The 21,203-nt window shown below is 39.3% G+C and overlaps 1 protein-coding gene across 7 annotated transcripts in view; it reads left to right on the plus strand.

The window, feature by feature from the left end:
- The window catches only part of LOC117402816 (HEAT repeat-containing protein 5B-like), a 77,791-nt gene extending 65,259 nt beyond the window's left edge, over positions 1-12,532 (plus strand). For all 7 annotated transcript variants that reach the window (XM_059024393.1, XM_059024398.1, XM_034004310.3 and 4 more), the window contains exons 34-36: positions 859-1,010; positions 3,746-3,959; positions 11,435-12,532. In XM_059024393.1, the coding sequence (XP_058880376.1) occupies positions 859-1,010; positions 3,746-3,959; positions 11,435-11,742 (674 nt within the window). In that variant the 3' untranslated portion in view covers positions 11,743-12,532. The remainder of the gene's footprint in view (positions 1-858; positions 1,011-3,745; positions 3,960-11,434) is intronic.
- The last annotated feature ends 8,671 nt before the right edge of the window (positions 12,533-21,203 follow it).

Here is a 21,203-nt window from a genome sequence, read left to right on the forward strand (position 1 = left end):
AGGAGCCTGAGACATTCTCCAATGTAAGAATTTAAGACGTAGCCCAAATTTCCCACCCTCAATTTGAGGAAAAAATAAAATATAGAATAAATATGCATTTACAAAGATACAACCTCAATTCCGCATTTGGAGGCAGTTTGCGGCCATCTGCTATCACACAGAGCATTACAGTTATGTGCTGCTTCTCATTTCCAGTTGTGATTACTCACACCTGTTTTTCTCCCAATTTGTGAACTGTGGTATTGCTTGGCATGTCGAAAATACAGGAGTCCGATCTGTCCAAGCTGGTACTGTTTGTTAGAAACGCTGAAATTGTAAAAGCTCTTTGAATTCCCCAGGAAGCTAATGATGCTTCTTTGAAAATGGCTGCCTGTATGTCATGTATGATTCGAGATCGACAGTAACGTTTGGTTCGTCTTTTCTTGGCAGTAAATCACGTTGCTATTTGTGTACTCGGTAGTCACGTATTTTCTTGCTGATTTTTAATACACGCATCACTACTTGTACTTGTACTTGAATTTAAGATGCAGGCTATTTTTGAGAAGCAAAAAATTGTTCAAAAAGTTTGAAATGAATACGGTATTTGCTTTTGCCAACTGGGAGTTCTCAATCAGTTGTGCTGTGTAAATACTTCTAAATAAAATAAAGTGCAAACAATTTTCTTTTGCTGAGGTTATATTTTGAGATTGGTTTCAAAGCAATACAATACATGTATGCAAATGTGGACTTTTATAACAAAATGTTTTTGTTCCAGATCTTGTTAATCCACCTTGGTTGATAATTGGTATCCTTAATCATTTTTAAATTGTATGTTCAGCTTGAATAAAATGAGTTTGATAACCAGTTTCTTCTCTCCAGACGAAACCAAGCCCAAGATGGATGAAGTGAGCATGCTGACGGCGATCACTCTCTTCTTGCTGTCCGCTGGTGCAGAGATAGTTGGTGTTACTTCCTTACAGAACGGCTGTATGAACAGGTTCAGAAACGCCTTGAACTCCAGTGACCCATGGGTATGTTCACTGCACTAGACTATTTCTTTAAGTGTCTGAAACGCACTGAGGTTAAGACTTTACTGTATAGATTTACAAATTTAAAAATGACTGAAATCTAAGACGTCGTTGAAATTAATTTTATTCTTCCCGTCTGTTCTGCTCAAACAGTGTTTTGCACTGAGAGGAAAAAAATAACTCAGTGCCATCTCAATTCCATTCCCTGGTGTATCTTTTCAGTGGCAATGTACACAATATCAAAAATAAAGATGTACTTTCTTTTGCATGTTTCTGTTAAATTAATTTACTAGGCTTAACTTAGTGTGTAGTTCAAAGTTATAAATGGGACTACTTTATTGGTGTAATATTTAATAAAAAACACTCAAAAAATGCCCTAAATATGATTTATTGTTTTGGATTATAAATGCAGTAAAACCCTTCATGGTGCCCAACGCCCAAGGCATCTGTATGTGGTCACCCTGTAGTGCCTTATTGCAAAGATAGTTCCGCTCCAGCAAACCAATTGTAAACAAACCTAACTGAAAGGCACTGACAGACAGGGGTCTTAATGGTGATCTAGTCTTTGTTTGACGTTTGTCTGAAGTTAGGGAATTTTTTCTGCACATAAAACATTTACTGAAACTTCCCAAGAGAAATTAGACTGCTGCATTGCAAGGAAATAATATAAAACAGATTTATTTCACATTCTCTACATACTTAGACATACTGGACTTAATGTGTTTAATGGTCGCATGTTATCACTTAGTAAATTGGAAATACAAAATGCAAGCATATTGTCCTAGCTGAGCCATGTTATGTAATTAGTAATGTAGTTCAAAAGTCCCTAGCTTGCGATTTCACTGGTAATAAAAAGATCCATGAGTATATTTTAGAGAATCTCAATAATTGAACTAAAGGTTTTCTTTAAAAATATATATATATATATATATATAGGCAACCACATTTTTACCACAGGCATTTCCTTTATCTGACTGTGCTCCTGAATATAAAGAAATGAGGATATATCTTTTAAGAAATAAGCCATGACAAGGTGTACATACTGTATGACTGATCATTTTTTCAATGCAGCTGACCCCATGAGCTATTCTATAATTAGGGCTTCTGATTTTCGGTTTTAATTGATTAAAAACGGTTAAAACACTCCTGATACAAAAAAAAAATGAAATCAATGTATAGCCATGTGACAAGGATGGTGAGTGATGGGTGAAAGAGTGAATGTCCAAGCAGTGACTGTGGTTTCAAAACCCGTATTTTTTATATTTACACTGGAAATAATAATTACAATAATTCACCCCTCTATCATCAGTGGTATCAGGGTGAAAAAGGGGTACAGTCCTGAAATAATAAATACACACACAACATGTAATCCAGCACAAAACTGTGCTTCCTTTTCCCTCCGTGTACGAAACTGTGGTGTTCAAGGGGTTTGTGGTGCTGGCTCTGGTGCTGGATGTGCTGTGCTGTGTTGTGCTGCCAGGAAAGTGCAGGGGTTGTGATGGCTCTGGTGCTGCAGCTCCGCTGTCAGTCCTCTGTAATGAAAGTAAATAAACACACAGCACTCCAATGCATTATGTCACTGCCAGCGTACGGGGCCATGCTTATGTAGCTGCACCCCCTTTGTAGAGCCAAACTCCTCCCCATGATCAGCGTGAAGCCACACTCTGTCCATTCGCTGTGCAGCCCCCAGCTGATCACAATGGATTTGTTTAGCCTCATTGCAGCTACGCCCTTTCTCCAAGGTGGCCAACTTCCAGTTTCGCCCCACCATCAAGTTTGGCCATCTTTGGGAAAGCACACTACCAAGCTTACCAAGTGTCCTTCCTGGTTGGGAGGTAGGACTACAGCTTAGATTCCTTTTTTCCCCCATCACAGGCCAATAAACACTGGAAAAGCACTGGAAATGGTTAATCAATTCACGTTGACTTAAACAACCTTTCCATGCAGTAAGGAAATGTCCCTCCTTCCTGACTCTTATCTATCATTGATTCATTCTGAATACTTTAAACCGACCCAAACTACTGAGTGGCAGCACATTCTACATTTCTATTGGAGACTCCGCTTGATTCAAAACGAGATTACAATTACAGTAGAAGGCTTGTTCATGGAATTTATAGCTATATTACAGTTAGATAGTGAGAATTTAAAACAGAATTGCCAATCGTGATGAAATGTAAAAAAATCCCGACACAAAAAACCAAGAAGAATGTGCCCGTGACCATAAGGACCATATTTCATGACAGCAAAGGAAAGAGGGTGCAACTAGGTGTGCAAGTTCTGTCGAGTTACTACTATTGTGACAGAAAAAAATGCCCAAGCATTTTGGAAAGTAACCAAAAACAATAATTTCATACTGTATATAAAAAGCGAAAGCCTCCCCCCCCCCCCAAAAAAAAAAAAAGAAAACAAAAACATTTACATAAAACTCAAATAGCTAAAAAATAAGCACCAGAAAATTAAATTAATAAAACAAGAAAAACAGAAGCCCTATCTATAATATACAGTATATATCTGTTGCAAATCCCTCTCTCTCTCTCTCTCTCTCTCTCTCTCTCTCTCTCTCTCTCTCTCTCTCTCTCTCTCTCTCTGGGTGAAACTTCACTGCAAATCACTGAGCAATGGTCATGTATCCTCCCCAACAAACTACTCAGAAAGCTGCACTTATTGTTTTTCTATTATATTTTGGTTTGGTTTGGTTTTTGTCAAATTCCTGTGTATCTTTGTGTCCTTTTCATTAGGTGCAGGCCAAATGTTACCAGCTTTTACTTTCTGTGTTGCAACACTCCAACCGGGCCCTGTCGACTCCGTACATCCACTCGCTAGCCCCTCTGGTAGTGGAGAAGCTGAAAGCTGTGGAGCGTAGCAAACCCAACAGCAATACTGAGCTGCTAGCTGTGCAGGAGGGAATCAAAGTCCTCGAAACACTGGTTGCCATGGGAGAGGAACAAAACAGTAAGTTAGGCTTGCATCTGTAAAACATTGACTACATTAAAAAAAAAAAAAAAACAGAAAAGCAAGTACCAGACAATGAAGGATGTATATCTCCTTATGCATATGCATCTCTTTTATACAATAAGGGATTTGTTGTTATCCTCTTTCTGGTAATTGAGCATCATACTGTATGAGGTGAATTTACATGTCATTTTAATCTGTGCTTATATCTCATAAACTTTAGATGCCGACTTCTTATTCATATTTTCAGGGTTGGGAAAACCCTTGTGTAAAATCTCCTCTTGTACCCTTCAATTTGGCCTCCTGGTATGCTGTCATATTAAGACCATATGACATTAATGTTTCTGGGTTATGGAGACCAAATTATATGAATGTATATTTGGTACATAACTTTAATCCTATGATTTCCCCAATTAAGTTCCATTACTGGTGTTCTCAACTAAAAATTAACCATTTTCACTTGTTTTAACTTCTGGCCATACCAATCCACACTTTGATTTCCTGGGGTCAGTAGTATTTATCTGAACTGTAGCAAATCTAAACACCACTCTTGTTTAAATCATAAGTGAGTCTCCTAAGTGTATTTTTGTCTTTAAATGTAAAATGGCAAATATTTGGATCCCCCACTGTTCAGATCAATTAAATAGACGGCACTGTCTTTACAGAAAGATATTTCTTGTTTTCCTAGCCTCAGAACTGTGTACAGTGTCTATAAGCAAAAATAACTGCTGTGCAGTTTGACTTTTTGCGGAGATCGAAGTTGAACTGTAGCATTTTAACAGTGGGTGTGTTGAAGTCTATGGATAAAACCCAATGGAAAATGTATTTCAGGCACCTCTCAGATATACCAAAAATTAAATCTCTTATTATGGACTTAATCGTCCTTAAAAAAAACATTTGACCACACTGCAGATTCACTCCCTGTGCAACAGGTATAAGGGTTCCACCTGCAACACCCTTTGCTGTCTAATAAATCCCAAGAGATGTCTGACAGAGCAAGCACAGAGCAGGTCAGTAGGTAGGGTAAACAGCTGACTGGTTAATGACAAGAAAGAAGGTGGGAAGTGGTGGTGAAAAAACTTTTTTTGTGCCAATGTAATTGATTCATTGCGTATTATAAGTCTGTTCTTCCATCAGTGATTTTTTTATTTTATTTTAAATGCCACAGCATTACATTGTTGCAGACAAATATCGTGGAATGATCCAGTAATTGATATGTGGTATTGTTTTTCTCATAACAAATCAGCCTCCAAAGAGACAGGTACTGTACACGTAGCTCAGTACACATATCTGCATACATCCATGTTAAGAGCTATAAGTGCTAACAACCACTTGACAATCAATTAACAGACTATGACTCACTAGTATTATTAGGTAACAGTTATGTGTTAAAGAATACAATAACTGGCTAAAATAAATGTATGAAAAATAAAATTAATGGTTTCCAGTAAGAGAGAGTAGATTGTAAAGCTACAGTAGTTTAATGTACAATCAGGTAAAAACAACAGGTTTCAACAAACACAAAATCTATTCTGATTCCCTAATATTATTCAATACAAGTTCAATACAAATTGAAATGCTGACCTTCTCTATATTCTTTCCACAATGATCCCTTGTGGTGTGTGTATAAGTGTGCGACTACAGTTCAGGTGCATGCATTCTTGTTTAGTTTTACACACTGAACTGAATAGTCTGTTTTAAAATAAAGAGATTCATTGTATTTATTGTAGGAAACTGCTCGTGTATGCTGGTTCGTCGCTGACCAACAGCAATGTCAGCAAAGTTCCCTATCAAGTACAAAATGTAACCATTACCTCATGGGTGTTTAACCTAAAGACCCTGATAACCTGAATAATATATGTCAAAGCTGCACGTCGTAGCCTGTGACGCAGTCGCACCCGCCCCCGAGGGTATAAAAGGACTGCAGACACAGACATCGTCATCATTTTTCCTTTCATCCAACCTGAAAGCGGGAGAGATCTACTAACAGATAAGTGCCATTACTTATATCTGCTTATTCGCTTGTGTAGTTACACTAATTAATGTGATTATTGTACGTGCTTATAGTAATTACTACTTACACATATTGTGCACTCAGCTGTGGTTTTCGTTAGTCCCACAGCAGCCTTGTGCTGGTGCGTGAAGCTTCTCTTGTGTATTTGTCTGTTTTTTTTCACAAAAATACGAGCGCAGCTGCTGGGTTCAGCAGTTCTGCGTTGGACCGAGACGCATGCTTCTCCCACAGTGTCTCGTTGCCACATCAGTTCTGCTTGCATAATGATGGTGAAGACTGTGAGGGCTCTAACAGCAGACTTCCTCTAGTCTTAGGGCTCTATTGGCTAGCCAGAAGCTATATAGGTGGGCATCCCTATATATTGCTTCTTCGGTAACTGTAGGTCACAGACCTACCTCCGTTCTCAACTCAGTATACGTACAATGCAGCGAACGAGGTTACTGTACCGTGAGTACCATGCTGTGTGTACCGTACCATGTGCACCGTACCATGTCTACAGTACTAGGTACATTGCACCATGTGCTCCGTACACAGTGTACTGCATCATTGACACTGTGCTGCGTGCACTGCACCATGCCGTGTTTAGTGCCGTATGTACCATACAAATTATACCGTACAGTACTGTACTAGTGCTCAGGCACCGTGCAGGTAATTAAAAGTAACCAATGTTAAACAGTACCATCTCTGGTCCAGTACCAGCGGATTTGGTCAGGGTGACTCGCCCTATTTAACTTTTACAGTGCTATTGCCTGTTACATTAGCAGCATTGCTGCCTGCGCTGTCTGACACAGAAAATGTATGGTTCCCTTTCAAGTAGGGAATACTAACCATTACAAAATGGGTGTTTCCCCTGTAACCCCCGAACCTGAATACATTATACCAAAGCAGTGTGACGTGGCTGCTGCTCTGCCCCCGAGAGCAATATAGGAGCTACGCACACTGACAGTGATGCCATTTTCCTTTTCAGCTGAGCCTGAAATACATCAGAGAGCGTTAATAAATCATCTTTCTAATTACCTTTTTTTCACATTTTTTAGCTTTGCTTTGAAATGCTAAATTAATATATTGAATCGCTGAAGTAAAAATTGTTTATTTCTAGCTTTTCTTGTATTACAGCCAAGTGCTGGTAAAGTCCCACCGCGGCCTATTGCTCTGCGTGAAGCCTGCGGCTCAAGTGCTGTCCTTCCTGGGACCTTAGCAAGTCGGCTTGTGCTTTCTGTTTTTCTACTCCGCCAGAGTTTAAAAAAATGTGTTCAACCATGTTCGGTTTGCGTTCCCCGGTTGTGTGTAATTATATTGTATATTATTGTAATATATTAATATTGTGCTTCTTTTTTTCTTACGCAGTAAGGATTGAAACGAAACCGAGCAGCTACTGTGGGCTTGCCTACTTTAGCAGCTTGATGCTGTATTAGTGTAGCTATCAGCACACCTTTACAAAGGCTTGTTTACAAGCAGGCTGCGTCCAGTCTCGTGTCTGTACTGACTGGAAGGTTAGCCAGTGGCTGTTTTTACAGGTGGGCATCCCTGTTAACACACCACTAACCATAAGTGCGACACTGTCGCTCCCAGTACCAATACCGGGACCGAGGTTACCGTTCGATACCAAGTGTTGGTACCGAGTGCACCATGTCTCGGTGCCGAGTGTTGGTATCGAGTTCCCCCGAGTACCGGTGTCGTAGGGAATTAGTAGACGGGAAAAAGTGGATTGTGCAAGCGCAGTAAGGCAAAAGGATGGCGCGGCAGCAGTTTGATAAAAGGGGAGGTTAACTACATGAATCAACACTTTCTATCTGGTCATTTTATTTGCCAGATCGTATGGAAATCTGTTCACACACCACTTTCTTTTTTATTTATTTATTTTCGGTCTGTAAAATATGTGTGCGATGCAAAGTGTTCAGTTATACTGTAACTTATGTCTCTCCTTAATACTAGGCCTAGTGTTAAACGCTTGTCAGCTTTTTTCTGCCTGTAAAAATGTCGTTGTTAATCAGATGTAGTTGATATATGATCGCAAAGATTACGATCTGTATATTAAAGGTTTTACATGTCAAAATGTTGTCAGTCTTTAATCGAAATTAAAATGTTTTAGTAATATATTCTAATGACATACAATATTATTGTAGTATTGCAATGAAAGAACAAAGCCCATAATAAATAATAATACAAGTGCATCAGTGATTGCTGTGCATCGCGGCCTAAGTTAGTAACCGCAGCATGGAGCTCAATTTTGTCCATGACTGAAAATCGTGCTTTAACTTTTTGATAATCGTTCGCATACCTATCCTTACAGTACTGCTTACACATTAAATATGTAACAAAAATATTTTGAGTTGCTATAACGTTTGTTAAACAAACAGACATATAAATGACACTTACAAACTTGATTTTAAATTATTTATTTTTAGTTAATATATCCGATCAACTTATTCCCTGGGCTCGATCTACTAATTCCCCAGACGTAGTACTGATAGGCGTAAACCTTAGAAACAATGGAACCTCCCCTTTAAATTCTAAATGGCGATCCACTTTTTCCCCGGTCTACTTATTCCCCAGGATACCGGTATCGGTACCGAGTGGCACTGACACTGTCTACTGTGTCCATTGACACTGTCTACTGTGTGCACAGGTACCTGATACTGTCTATTGTGTGCACTAACACAGCCACTATATATATATCTATATACTGGGCGCATTGACACTATCTGCTGTCTGCACTGACTGTCTGTATTGTCTACTGTGTGCACTACTATGTGTACTGACACTGTTTATTGTTATTACTGTGTGCACTGCTACATAGCACAGAGCCCTGCTGTGCCATGCCTTGGTTTCATGCATGTGTTTCTTGCAAGGCCAAATTGCCTTCAGAGGACAGACATGCATTGTCTGTCTGGGATTTGTGTCCCCTTCCAGGGGTGTCTAACTTTTAAAGAAGAACTGCCGAGTGTAGTGAGGTGAATTTTTTTTATTTTTCAAGTTACGGTTTTTTTAATAGTAAACCCACAAAATTGGACAGGTGTTTCAACATAAAATATAGAATATTTACTAAATGAGCATTTATTAAGTACAAACACAAGTAACACCAAATGGCAGAACCAGTTCCAGTGGCATATCTGCACAATGCTATGCATTACCTATAATTCCAACATGCAGCTTATTAAAAGGAAGTGCTAAACAAACAATAACATGTACATAATGTTATATTATGGCTTGTTTATTGATAGATATATTTATATAACTATTGTAAGTTAAAATATAAAGTAAACACCATTGCAGGACAATGCTTGGTGCTGATAGGTTAAAACAATAAGCAACTGCCATCACATTGTGCTAACTGGTTGAAACACTAAATGCCAGCTCTCACACAGCTGATTCATGAAAATATTACCGCCAGTGCAGATCAACCATACACTGCTCATACGTTAACAAGAGTACAGTTGTGTTCGGCCGCACTGACTGCACTCGCATCCCTTAGGCACCAAAATAAATAAATATATAAAAATGGATGCGCCGTGTGGGTGCTCTGTGGAATGGTAGGGGAGCGCAAGGTGTATGAAGGGTCTCCATATAAATATTTTGGAGCTGCAGGCAGTATTTCTAACCTTGAAGATTTTTTTACTGGAGGTTCAAGGGAGACACGTGCACTACCGTGGTGGCTTATATAAACCACCAGGACGGCCTCAGGTCCCCCAGTCTCCATTGGGTAGCCCGCAAGCTGTAGTCGCATGATCACCTCCTCTCACAGCGAGCAGTACATCTGCCTGGGGTGACAAACTGGGTGGCGGACCTCCTCTCAATCCTCAGTCCCTCAGAATGGAGGCTTCACCCAGAGGGGGTGCACCTCATTTGACAACAACTTGGGAGAGCACAGATACACCTCCTTGTCTCCCAGGAATCAACCCACTGCTCCCTCTGGTTCTCCATAACAGGAGCAGTGGACATCCTGGCAATGGATGCCTGGGTACACCAGTGGCCGAAGCAGCTTCTGTATGCCATGCTCCCTCTGTGCCTGGAAAGGATCAGGCAATACTGGGCCAGAGTGCTATTGGTAGCCCCTTACTGGCCCAGGAGACTGTAGTTTCAAGCTCTGATACAGTTCCTGAGCGGCCAGCTGTGGAGCTTGCCAAAAAACCACAACCTGCTGAGTCAGGCATGGGGGACATTGTGGCATGCCAACCTGTCAAACCTGCGTCTCTGGGTCTGGCCCCTAAACAGCAACATTTGAGCTGTCTGGGGTTATCTAATAGGGTCATTGACACCTTGCAGAATGCCAGAGTATGCCAGTATGGGTACAAGTGGAGTGTTTTTCAGACATGGTGCCTGCCTAAGGGTTTTGACCCCACAAACTGTCCCATGGCAGTTATACTGCAATTTTTACAGGACCTATTTGATGAGGGGAAATCCCCCTCTACATTAAAGGTGTATTTGGTAGCCATTGGTAGCACCTACTGTTGTTATTATTATTATTATTATTATTATTATTATTTATTTCTTAGCAGACATGTGATTCAGCTGTTCAATAGTGTTTATTTGTCCATTTCAAGGGAACTTAACATCTACGTTTTAACTAGTAAAATTTACATTTTCATTTCCAGCTCCGAAAAAGACAAAGCCAAGTTTAAAATGAATGCAGCAATGTGTCAGTTTGTGAACTGTATGTCCCTTCCCTGATGCAGGATTTCAAAGTCCAAATCAGAGACAACCATGTAACTGAAATGAGCAGTTGAGCCAAGTCTCTTGGACAAAGCTGGGTCTTGAAGTGGTCTCTTTCTCTACCCTGTTTTTGTTACATATTGTGATTTGATTGGTCACCACAATGTTAACCAAACCACTGATAGGTTGAAAGCACTGCTTGTGTGGATAGAGGTAACTTGGTTTACCATTACCTCTACTTGTAGAGCATGGACAACTCAAACAAGGAGCCACTTCTGGTGTTGTTTTGACGGTTCTTTCTTCTTCTTTTATATTATTATTATTATTATTTATTTTATTTTTTTTTGCATGTGCACAATATTTATTTTGAATGTAATGGTTTCCCGGGCACAATCAATGTCTCTCTATTGATCCACACAGCAAGGATGAAACAAAAGGTAGCATCTGTTACATCTACATGATGGACAGTATAAGAGATTGGGCTAGATTCAAGTGGTTTACTCCAAATCCTTTGCTCATTTTCTTCAAAAATGAAAAAAAAACATTATAAAACTAATAAACAACTTCAAACTGCTTGTGTGATTTGTTTTGTTTTTGTTACTTTATTCTGATAAGATAGTAAGTCGTTTTGAGAATTTCGCCCATTGAGTTTTTTATGAAAGGGGGAAAAAATGCTTGTAAATTGTTGTTTTGTTTCTTGCTAGGTTTATTTGGTTAAAAATGGAAAGTTTAGGACCCATCGTTTAAGGTTGATAATATTGGCAACTTCTTAGTTAAAGTAACATTGCTTTCTTTATCCTTTCAATAGGAGTCCAGCTCCTCGCTCTCCTTGTTACAACACTTATCTCCTATCTTCTGGATGAGAATACTTTCACTTCAGCCCCACCTGCTTCCAAGGGCCTCCATGAGTTTGCACTGCAGGATCTGATGCGCATCGGGCCTCTCTACCCCAGCGCTTTCAAGACAGTGATAGGGGCTGCCCCGGAGCTGAAGTCCCGGCTGGAGACTGCAATCCGAGCCAGCCAAGCCAGCAGCAAGGCCAAGGCAGCTGCAAGACTGGCCCAGACCACTGTGCAAGCAGCACCTACCATCAAACTCAAAACAAGCTTCTTCTAAAGTGGCAATCCATGGCGGGCTGCAGTGCTCTATGCTGTACACGAGAACCATAGACATAGCCTATAACCCTGTGGCCACTAGTCATAAACGGAGTGACTTCCCTCTGGTGGTGTGGGTTTTTGGGTTGTTTTTTTGTTTTGTTTTGTTTTAACCCTTTCAGTGCCCAGGATAGATACACTATCCATTTCTGGCCTTTTGAAATTCCTGGGCTACTATTAAAGGGCTGCTTTTTCTTTTATGTTTTTTTCTTTTTCTTTTTTTTTTTTTCCCTCTGGCTTGATGTGTTTATGGTTTACATAAATGCTGGCTACTAAATGCTGGCTACTACTACTAGAGTTATTACTATGAGTATGTTTCTGTTATAATATTTGTGTGAAGAATAGCTTATTAAATAAAACCTACTTCATTCTTTTAAATACATGTATGGCTGAAAACATATGTATAGATTTATGACAGGAGTTGCAGAAATTAAATGTTTTCCCTATCCTTTTGACTGGCTCATGGCATTGAGGGCCTGCTTTTCAAAATGTTGTGTAGGAGTTTAGTAATGAGTAAGGGTATTAAATCAAATGTACTAATTTGTATTATTTTTAAACTAAAAGTATGCTTCGAACTTCTAATGCAAGTCCTGTTTTGTGCACATTTAAGTCACATTTACATTACTTATGTTTACACAAAATGTAATGCATTTTGTAATTATGTACTAATTCTCAAAGTTAATATTCAAATTAATTGGGTCTTCTTTTTACCTGAAACTGTAGACATGTTATTAAAGTTCTTATACTTCAAAGCAAGTCTTAAAAGACCTTGGTGAAATGTTATAGTTACATTTATCTTAATATTCTCCTTTTGTAAACCAATACACTTTCCATTAGAAATACATTCATTTTTGCTTAAGAAAGATGAAAATATAATTCCTTTTTTCGCCATTGCATGATCTCTTATAAGGTTGAAGCTTCTGCCATATTACAATCAGTAGGATGTAAGGCCACCATAGGCAGCCTGCGAGATGTTTAAGCAATGTTCTGGAGAGAGATACATGATGGATCCTTAATGAATACCACCACTTCAGTAGTTTATGCAGTTAGATATATAAGAATGTGCCTACCGGACACCTGCTATCACCCTACTGTGAAATTTCTATGTGCCCATTTTGATTGAAACAATAGGGAGGGAGATTCAACTTGTATATATTGTAGATTACAATGAATGAGTCGTGTAATGGACAACACATTCATAGACAGGTGTTTTGCTCTGGGCAAGAAATCACTTAAAAATGACCACTTGCTTTTAGAGAAGAAACTGTATACTTAACATTGCTGTCTCCTGCATTGTACTGTACATACCTATAACGGTATGTGTTATGTGTGTGGGTCATCACTGAATAATCAGACACAGAGCACTGGGTGTTAACACGCCAGACAGGTGCACAGATTTATTTAACACAAACACACACACACACACACATGTGCTGCCACTAGGGTACCAGCAATGGTAGCCCTAGTGTTATATTTAATAAAGAAAACAAACTAAAACAAAGCTAAAAATAAAAGTTTACCACACACGATGAGCACTAGCATCATTAAAAAAGACGTCCCACTCCAAGAACCTACACTACGAAATATTCTCTATACCATTTGGGACCAACATCCCGAAACTAACTTACTGCTGTTGTTCCTGAAGTCCCGGCCTCCCAGCGACTCCAGGTCGTTGCGACAGACCTGGCTGAGCGGAGCTTTCCCAGGCACCGTCTTGCAGTTGAGGAGTACTGTAGTAGTTTTCCTCCTCGATGTAGCGTGGCAGTACAGTCACCTTGAGCTGTGCGCAGCCTCCCCGGGCACGCCCCCCAGCCAATCCAGACCTCCTGATCAGTTCAGCGCCGGGTGAGCCTAACAGCTCACTTGGTTGCCTAGCAACTCATCTCCTGTTACACATCCCAGCACCACACATCCACGCAAGAACCAGTGACAAATTCCTCCCTGCCCATCTTTCGACATAATACATTTTTTGATGCTTTAGACACAGGTTTGTATTTTTTGCTCTGTTATATTTTGATTCTTGGGATGTTAAACTCATAAAAGATAATGGCACTGGCTACAGTGCACCTCAGTCCTGACCAGAACACCTTGTAAATGTAGTCCTGGGTTTTCTCAAGAGACTGCCAGTTGTGCTTTGATTTTGGTGTGGATTCCACATGGGGCTAAACTGAGACCACCAAATTCATTTAAATTATAACTTGAGCCATATTTGAACATAGGTCAGTGCTGTTTGCAGCATAACTCAGTTCACTAATGATGTGAATAAAATTAATGAAAACAAATGGGATTATGTTGAAAATATTGTAGGAGACATCTAAGATACATGACGAAATTTCGAAGGTATTCGGAATTGAAAAAAATTACTTTTACAGACGCTTCCGGAACACTGGCGCTGAAAACAGGTTTTTTGCTTTAACCTCAAAGCTATTTCATGTTCCCTGTTCTTTGTCAGACCTTTTTCTAAACATCTGGATTTAGTTTTTATATCTAATTACACCGTGTAACAATTTATTTTTTATTATTTTTTGTTCCTGGGTAGTAAGTGTTATTTCCTAATTGCTTATGCCTCAAAAGTATAGAAAATGGCTATTATTCCCCACAAACTTTGCTTTTGTGACCAGGACAGTGATATATTGAAATTTATCTATTTTCCAGAACATTCCAGATAGATTCAGTGCTGAGTAAACTTGGAGTAACTTCTAGAACTTTCCAGTAATATAAATAGTAGTATAAATACAGGGGCCTTAAGCCCACCAGTTCAGTTTAGTTCCAGCTGCCTAAGTGGATACATATCTGCATTTTTCTGAGATGGCATCAAGAGGCTGCAAGCATCCGGCAGACTCATTTTGCTATGTCTGCGGCCAATTTATCAAGACAAGAGCGAAAAAGTAATCCGTGGAAGCATCTGCTAAGATGTGTGAGGCCTACAAGGCATATTTCGGCATGCCTGTCGGGGATCAAGACAAACCCTGGGCACCTCATTTCACCTGCGAGCACTGCAAAAAAACTCTGGAAGGTAAGATGGACAATTGTTGCTCGGAATTTTATGTTATAAAATTTGTTAATTTTTAAAATTGTAAAAGTTTTTAATTTTAAAATGTTTTACAATTTTCAATGTTATTGAAAATATATATCATATATGAAAAATGTTGCGAGAATCTCTTACACATTAGTCATGGGTGAAATAAATGTATTTTTGTAGGATGGTATTCATGGGTGAAATAAATGTATTTTTGTAGGATAGTACAGAGGGTAAAAGAGAGCCATGAAGTTCGCTATCCCAAGAATTTGGCAGGAACCCACTGACCACTCAAGCAACTGCTACTTCTGCATGGTGGACCCTTCCAAACGTCGGACTGGCAAGAATGCACCTGCTATCATGTATCCGGGCCTTCCTTCATCCATCGCCCCGGTGCCACACTGCCATGAGCTCCCCGTACCCACTCCTCCGGAGAGAGAGCAGCCGTCTTTAGAAGAGAGCAGCAAGTCAGACAGCGAGGAAGACATTGTAGATCCAGATGACAATTTCAGAGGTGGAGCTGAGGAGAGAAACCCATACTACCCCAACCAAAAAGACTACTCACTTCTAAATCTTTTGTAGTCATTTTTGTATTACTTTAGTATATGTTGTTTTTTTCTGACTTTATGTGAACGAAAAGACACAAATTTGCCCGTTTTCTCATTGGAAATAGGTAAATTTCAAAATATCACTGTCCTGGTCACAAAAGCAAAGTTTGTGGGGAATAATAGCCATTTTCTATACTTTTGAGGCATAAGCAATTAGGAAATAACACTTACTACCCAGGAACAAAAATTGTGTTACATAGTGTTATTTATTAAGGTTGCTACCCACCAGACGCGATTCGTCAAAATGAATAGAACCTATACTTTTGATAAGTATCTTTCACACCACAGGCGACACTGGAGCGACGCAAAATTAATGGGATTGAATCCTATTTGTTGTGATTTGACGCGCGACAACTAGGACATTGAGCAAACAATGCGCTGGGCAGTGTCACCAGAATGGAGTTTGTTACCATGGACACGTGTCCAGTCTGGTTTATAAGCACGGTCCCCCTCCCTTTTGGAGTGACTACAACAGACCAATCAGTCACAGACCCAATTCTTCCTTCAGCCTGGACACATGGGCGGGGCACTGTGTGGAATGGCCGGGGTGCACAAGGTGTGTGGAACCCCCGGGGTTTCCACATCAATGTTTTAGAGCTGCAGACAGTTTACCAGAATTTTTTTCATGAGGTTCGAGGGAGACTTGTGCCCACTGGTTCTCCATAGCATCTGGGAATAGATGCAGTCAACTGTGAGTCTCTATCTACAGACATGCTCGTGGAGTGTTTAACTCACCACAATTGGGTCCTTTACATATTTTGCATGACAAAAATACACTAAAGAGGCTTACCTGAACTGTTGGATATGTTGCTTTTCGTTTCATTGGTGCACAAATTGACCTTTTTTTTTAATTATCTACAGTAGATAGCATTGGTATTTAGATGTTGTTTAGATCAATACAGATTATCTGGAACAAATCTGCATTTTGTTTTTTAATAACAGGATGTATTTAATTAATTTTATTAAACACACATTGAGAGTTTTAGCATTGAATAACTATTTCTCATTCAATGCTTCAGTGAATTATGTTTTCACAAGACCTAATTTTGGAATCTATCTTGCATTTATTCAAATATAACAACAGAATGACTGGGCGACTCACACTGTTGACACTGCGTTGATAAGCCGATACAGAGCTTGATCTAAGGAAAGTAACTCTCTGAACTTTCTTTTCCATACATTCCGTAGTTGTTATAGAAACAGAATACTTAATGAAGAATATGGAATGCTGTGTTTGTTTCACTCAAGAGGATAGCTTTAAACAACCTTCTGTGGGTGCATCAGCTATTCACCCATCCTCATTTGTGGAATAACTAAAGAACTATATATATTTATGTTTTAAAGCAAACATTTTTGTTTTAAGACATATCAATTAATGCGTTGTTCACTTCACATTATTTAAATAATTTAAGCAGAAAATACACTATAAACGGGCTAGTCGGGGGAAAGCAGTTCTGTAGAGCAAAATCACTGCATTACAGTATTATCTTTGAGAAAATATTCAAGCTCCTTAAAATTCTACTCGACTTTGAAGAAGCAGTGATTTCAATAAAGAGCTGAAATGCAGAGGTAGCAAGGATGACTAAGACCTAAAAAAGAATACAGCATGTGACCGCGGACTGTAAATTCTTCTTTTCAGGTGCATGCTTTGACTTATGTCAGGACACATCTGCTCAAAAACACTGTAACTGTTAGAGGCCATTTTGTTCCTTTTAAAAAACTGAAAACAGAAGCTGAAACAAACTGAAGTCTTAATATCCATTGCCGTGAAAAATAATGGCAATTGTGACCCAGCTTGAATGTGTTTTAAAACTAGTTTCATTATATTTTTTGTTTTTCAGTGTCATGGAGAATACAAATTACCCCCAAAGAGTAGAGTGAAGTAAAAAATGTATTTTGATTGAACTTTTCAAACTTTTCATGTATTTTCTCTTTGAAAACTATTTTTTTGTTCTTCCTGAGGTAAATTTCATAATTGTTATGATCAGAGTTCAAACAGAATATGTGGTCCATCTTGTGCCAAAAGACCTTAATGATTGTCTTTTAACCATGCAGTTTTGGGGCTGGCAAATAACAAGGAAATAATCAGAGGGTCCAAGGGCAGACTGGTTCATTTTTTCACTGAAAAATGCAGATGTTAGTAATTGACCTACTGTCCACCAAGGAAGCACAAGTAGTATATGGCTTCCCAGTGGAAATACTTCAAAGGTCTCAAATAGTGGTCCTCAAGTTGCTTCTAAAAATGTTTGAAAAAATATGGGAAATACAAAGGAATTTGATTATTTTTGTGAATTTGTATGGCAGAGTATGCACTTAGGTAAAATTATAAGAATCTAAGTCAAGCAGGCAAAACTTTCAGCTTGTGCCTTCTTTTGTGTACTAGTTAAGAACTGTACAGTATGTAATGGTATTTTTTATATCTGTTAGGAAGGGGTGGCCTCTCTCTGTGAGAGTTATATGTAAACAGGTCCCATCATTTTGATGACCTTTGTCTACTTGACTTAGTTTCTTATAGTTTTACCTTCATGATATAAGTGCAACCCATTTCTCATTATATCTTTATTGTCTTTCATTTAGCTAATGCCATGCTTGTTTCACCTCATAATGGTTATTTTATTGAGGCATTCATTACTGTACACACTGCTGTTGTCTTTTCTGGGTCACCTGATTTATTCAGCAGGTGAGGCAACAATTCTTTACAGGAAAGGCCCCTTTTATCAACATGCAGCCAGTATGACAAATTGGCAGTGAAAGGCAAGTCCAGTATCAGGGAATAATGAAGTGGAGGCCACAGTCGTGCTAACTGCTGGCAGAGGATAAAAGCCCTGAAATTGAAAGGATATGATTCAAATGAGGATATTACGGTGATGATTGGGAAGGATAAACATTGAATTAGTTGTCAAGGTGATGATAGTAGGTCTATTATAATTCCTCTACCATTATTAAAGTGTTTGAATGCTTTTGTCTCCAGAATGATGAGGTCCTTCTTTTAGCATTTTAATAAAGGGATGTGCAAATGTTGATTACAGGCTTGCTATTTAATAGCCTGTTAGCCCAATATATCTGAAGCACTCTTTTTACTAGGAGGAATATTATTTATTTAATATTTATTTAATTATTTATTTGAGAGGCGACTTACAAGTATTACAGGGCAGTACAGGGTTACAGTGCAAGATAATATTTAAATACAGTAAGTGCAAATAATATTACTAAAATACATTATGAACTAGGATGCAACAAGTTAGGATTACAACAAGTTATATCTGCAATGACATATTAGTAGTGAAATAGTGCAAGGATAATGCATTAGCTGAGGATCCAGTAACATGGTGCTTAGGTCAGGCAAGTCCAGTGCATAGTAGGTGGGGTAGATCAAGAGATCTACAAGTGCAGTCTGAACAGGTGGGTCTTGAGGACAGAGATAAGTAGCCACTGGAGGTTGTATTGCAGAGGGGTAGCGTGAGAGTAGCGAGGTTGGGAGAACACAAGACGAGCAGCAGAATTTTGAATGAGCTGAAGGGGGTGGATAGCCAAAGCAGGGAGACTAGCAAGGAGAGAGTTACAGTAGTCAAATCTGTGCAAAAGCTTGGAACAGTTGAGTGGAATACGTAATTAGATGGATTTAGTAGATGTTGCTAAGAAAGAAGTGGCAAGTGTGTGTCAGGGAAGAGATGGGTTGAGAGAAGGAGAGGGAGGGGTCAAGAGTAACACCTAGGTTTTTAGCAGAAGGAGATATAGAGAAAGTGATTGTCAAGGCATATTGAGGTGGAGGGGTCAGAGAAGGGAGAGGAGGTCAGATTTAAAGAGGTTGAGTTTGAGGTGGTGAGAATGCACTGAAGTTGTGATAGCCTAGTGGCATTCTGAGATGCGGAAGGATATGTGGGAGACGAGGGAAAACAGGAAGATCTGGGCATCATTAGCGAGAAGGCGATAGGAGAAGCCAAAAGAGGAGATGAGAGTACCTAGCGAGCATATGTAGATTGAGAAGAGGAGGGGTGCTAGGACAGATCCTTGAAGTACACCTGTAGAGAGGGGGCCTGGAGAAGAGAGAGAGCCGTTCCAGGAAACCTGGAAGGAACGGAATGTGGGAAGGAAGGAAGAAGGAATATAGGGTCAGGTTCACAAAATGAGAAGTGTTTTTTTTTAATCTTGTACCATGACTAATATTCAGGTAGTCTGTTACTGTTTTCATAATCCTAGGTCATTTCACCTCAGTGATAGTTACACCAGTCTTTGCTGTTTTGAGAAAAACACATTTTTGGTCATTTGCTGTAATGTTTTGACAATTACCATGCAAGGCCACAGCATTTCTGAACAGGGAACACAGCAACACCGTGATATGTTGAGCATATTTTTTTTGCGTAAAGGGCAAATACTTCTGAACTCTGAGTGAGTTGATGTTTATTGATTGCAAATATAAATGGAGGTCCAGGTGCAATCACAATGCTCAATCCCTGAATTGAAAACAGACCCCCTAAATGCTCCCTGTACAGTTGTTAGATTGTGGTGTCCTTCTCAGTTGTGTATGATGAGGATGACTGGCCCTGATAAAGTTGGTTGGCAAATCCTGTGAGGTTTGAAAAAAAAAAAAAAAAACAGATTTTGAGAAAAAACACCCACTCATGCCAAATGATGAGAGATGGACGGTTCGCCTACACATGATCAGTCTCAGCTGCTTCTTATTTTTAAAGCACATCACCATGGATACCAGAGTTATTGCCTGGTCGAACCTCAGAAATTCAGCTTTTTAGAAGCAGCCCCAGCCATTGATAAGGTACCTTTTTGCTGGAATAGGTAAGTGTGGTAAATAGTGCAGAAACAGCAGTAGAGAATGATAAAGAAGACACATAAAAGGATAATAAATATTATAAGAATGTAGTTAATACCCCATTCTCGTTCCCATTTAGCACAAATATTTTCTGGTCTGCATTTTTCATTCAGATACTGTACTTTGGACTTGGAGGAAGTCAAGATTCTGCAAGCAATGACAGTCCCCCCCTCAAAAAAGATTTGTACATAAGCCCATTATGAAAAAAATTATATTTCAGTATAACACAGACAACATGTTGCTGTGCTTCCTGAGCTACAACAGTGCTTACAGATGCCATTTATGATCTCCCTGCTGCTTCAGGGAGTAGCTGGATCATGCCTGAGTGACAGAGTGGAAGAGAATACTTCTGTGAGGGAGGAAGCTGTGGGCCTGCGGATGGAACTAAACAATGCTGTGGAGCCAACTTCTGGTTTCTGGTAAAGTAAAGGGCACATAATAATGTGGACACATACAAGTGAGCATGATTGTGATGCACTGCAGCTTTAATACAAGTAATTAACAGGTAACCACCACTGGTGCCTGCTGCTTTGTTGTTCTGCTGGAAGCAATGGTTGCAGGCTGACGCACAGGCTGTATAAGATACTCTTGTGGCTTCAGTCTGGTGACATCAAAAGACTTAAAGGTTTAGAAAATAAACCTCAGTCGGGGATACAAAGCAAGCTAAAACGGGAGGTGGTATGAATTTCCTGCAGGGTCAGGTCCAATTAGATTATCCTGATTGAAAGGAATATTTTTATAAAGCAGAGTAGGAAATACATTTAAAAAAAAAACACTAGACAGAATCCTCATAGGCATATTGTAGTCTGCTGTGACATTTACATTGTAAGAGCAAGTCATTGTTGTTATAATAGGGTCTGGTTTTCAACTTATATTGAGTAAATTTCCATCCATAAGAAAATCTAATTTTAGCATATTTACTTAAACATAATTTTATCTGAGCAAAACAGAGCATTGCATTTAAGTGG

The sequence above is a fragment of the Acipenser ruthenus genome, chromosome 5 (genome assembly GCF_902713425.1).
Source record: "Acipenser ruthenus chromosome 5, fAciRut3.2 maternal haplotype, whole genome shotgun sequence".
NCBI lineage: Eukaryota > Metazoa > Chordata > Actinopteri > Acipenseriformes > Acipenseridae > Acipenser > Acipenser ruthenus.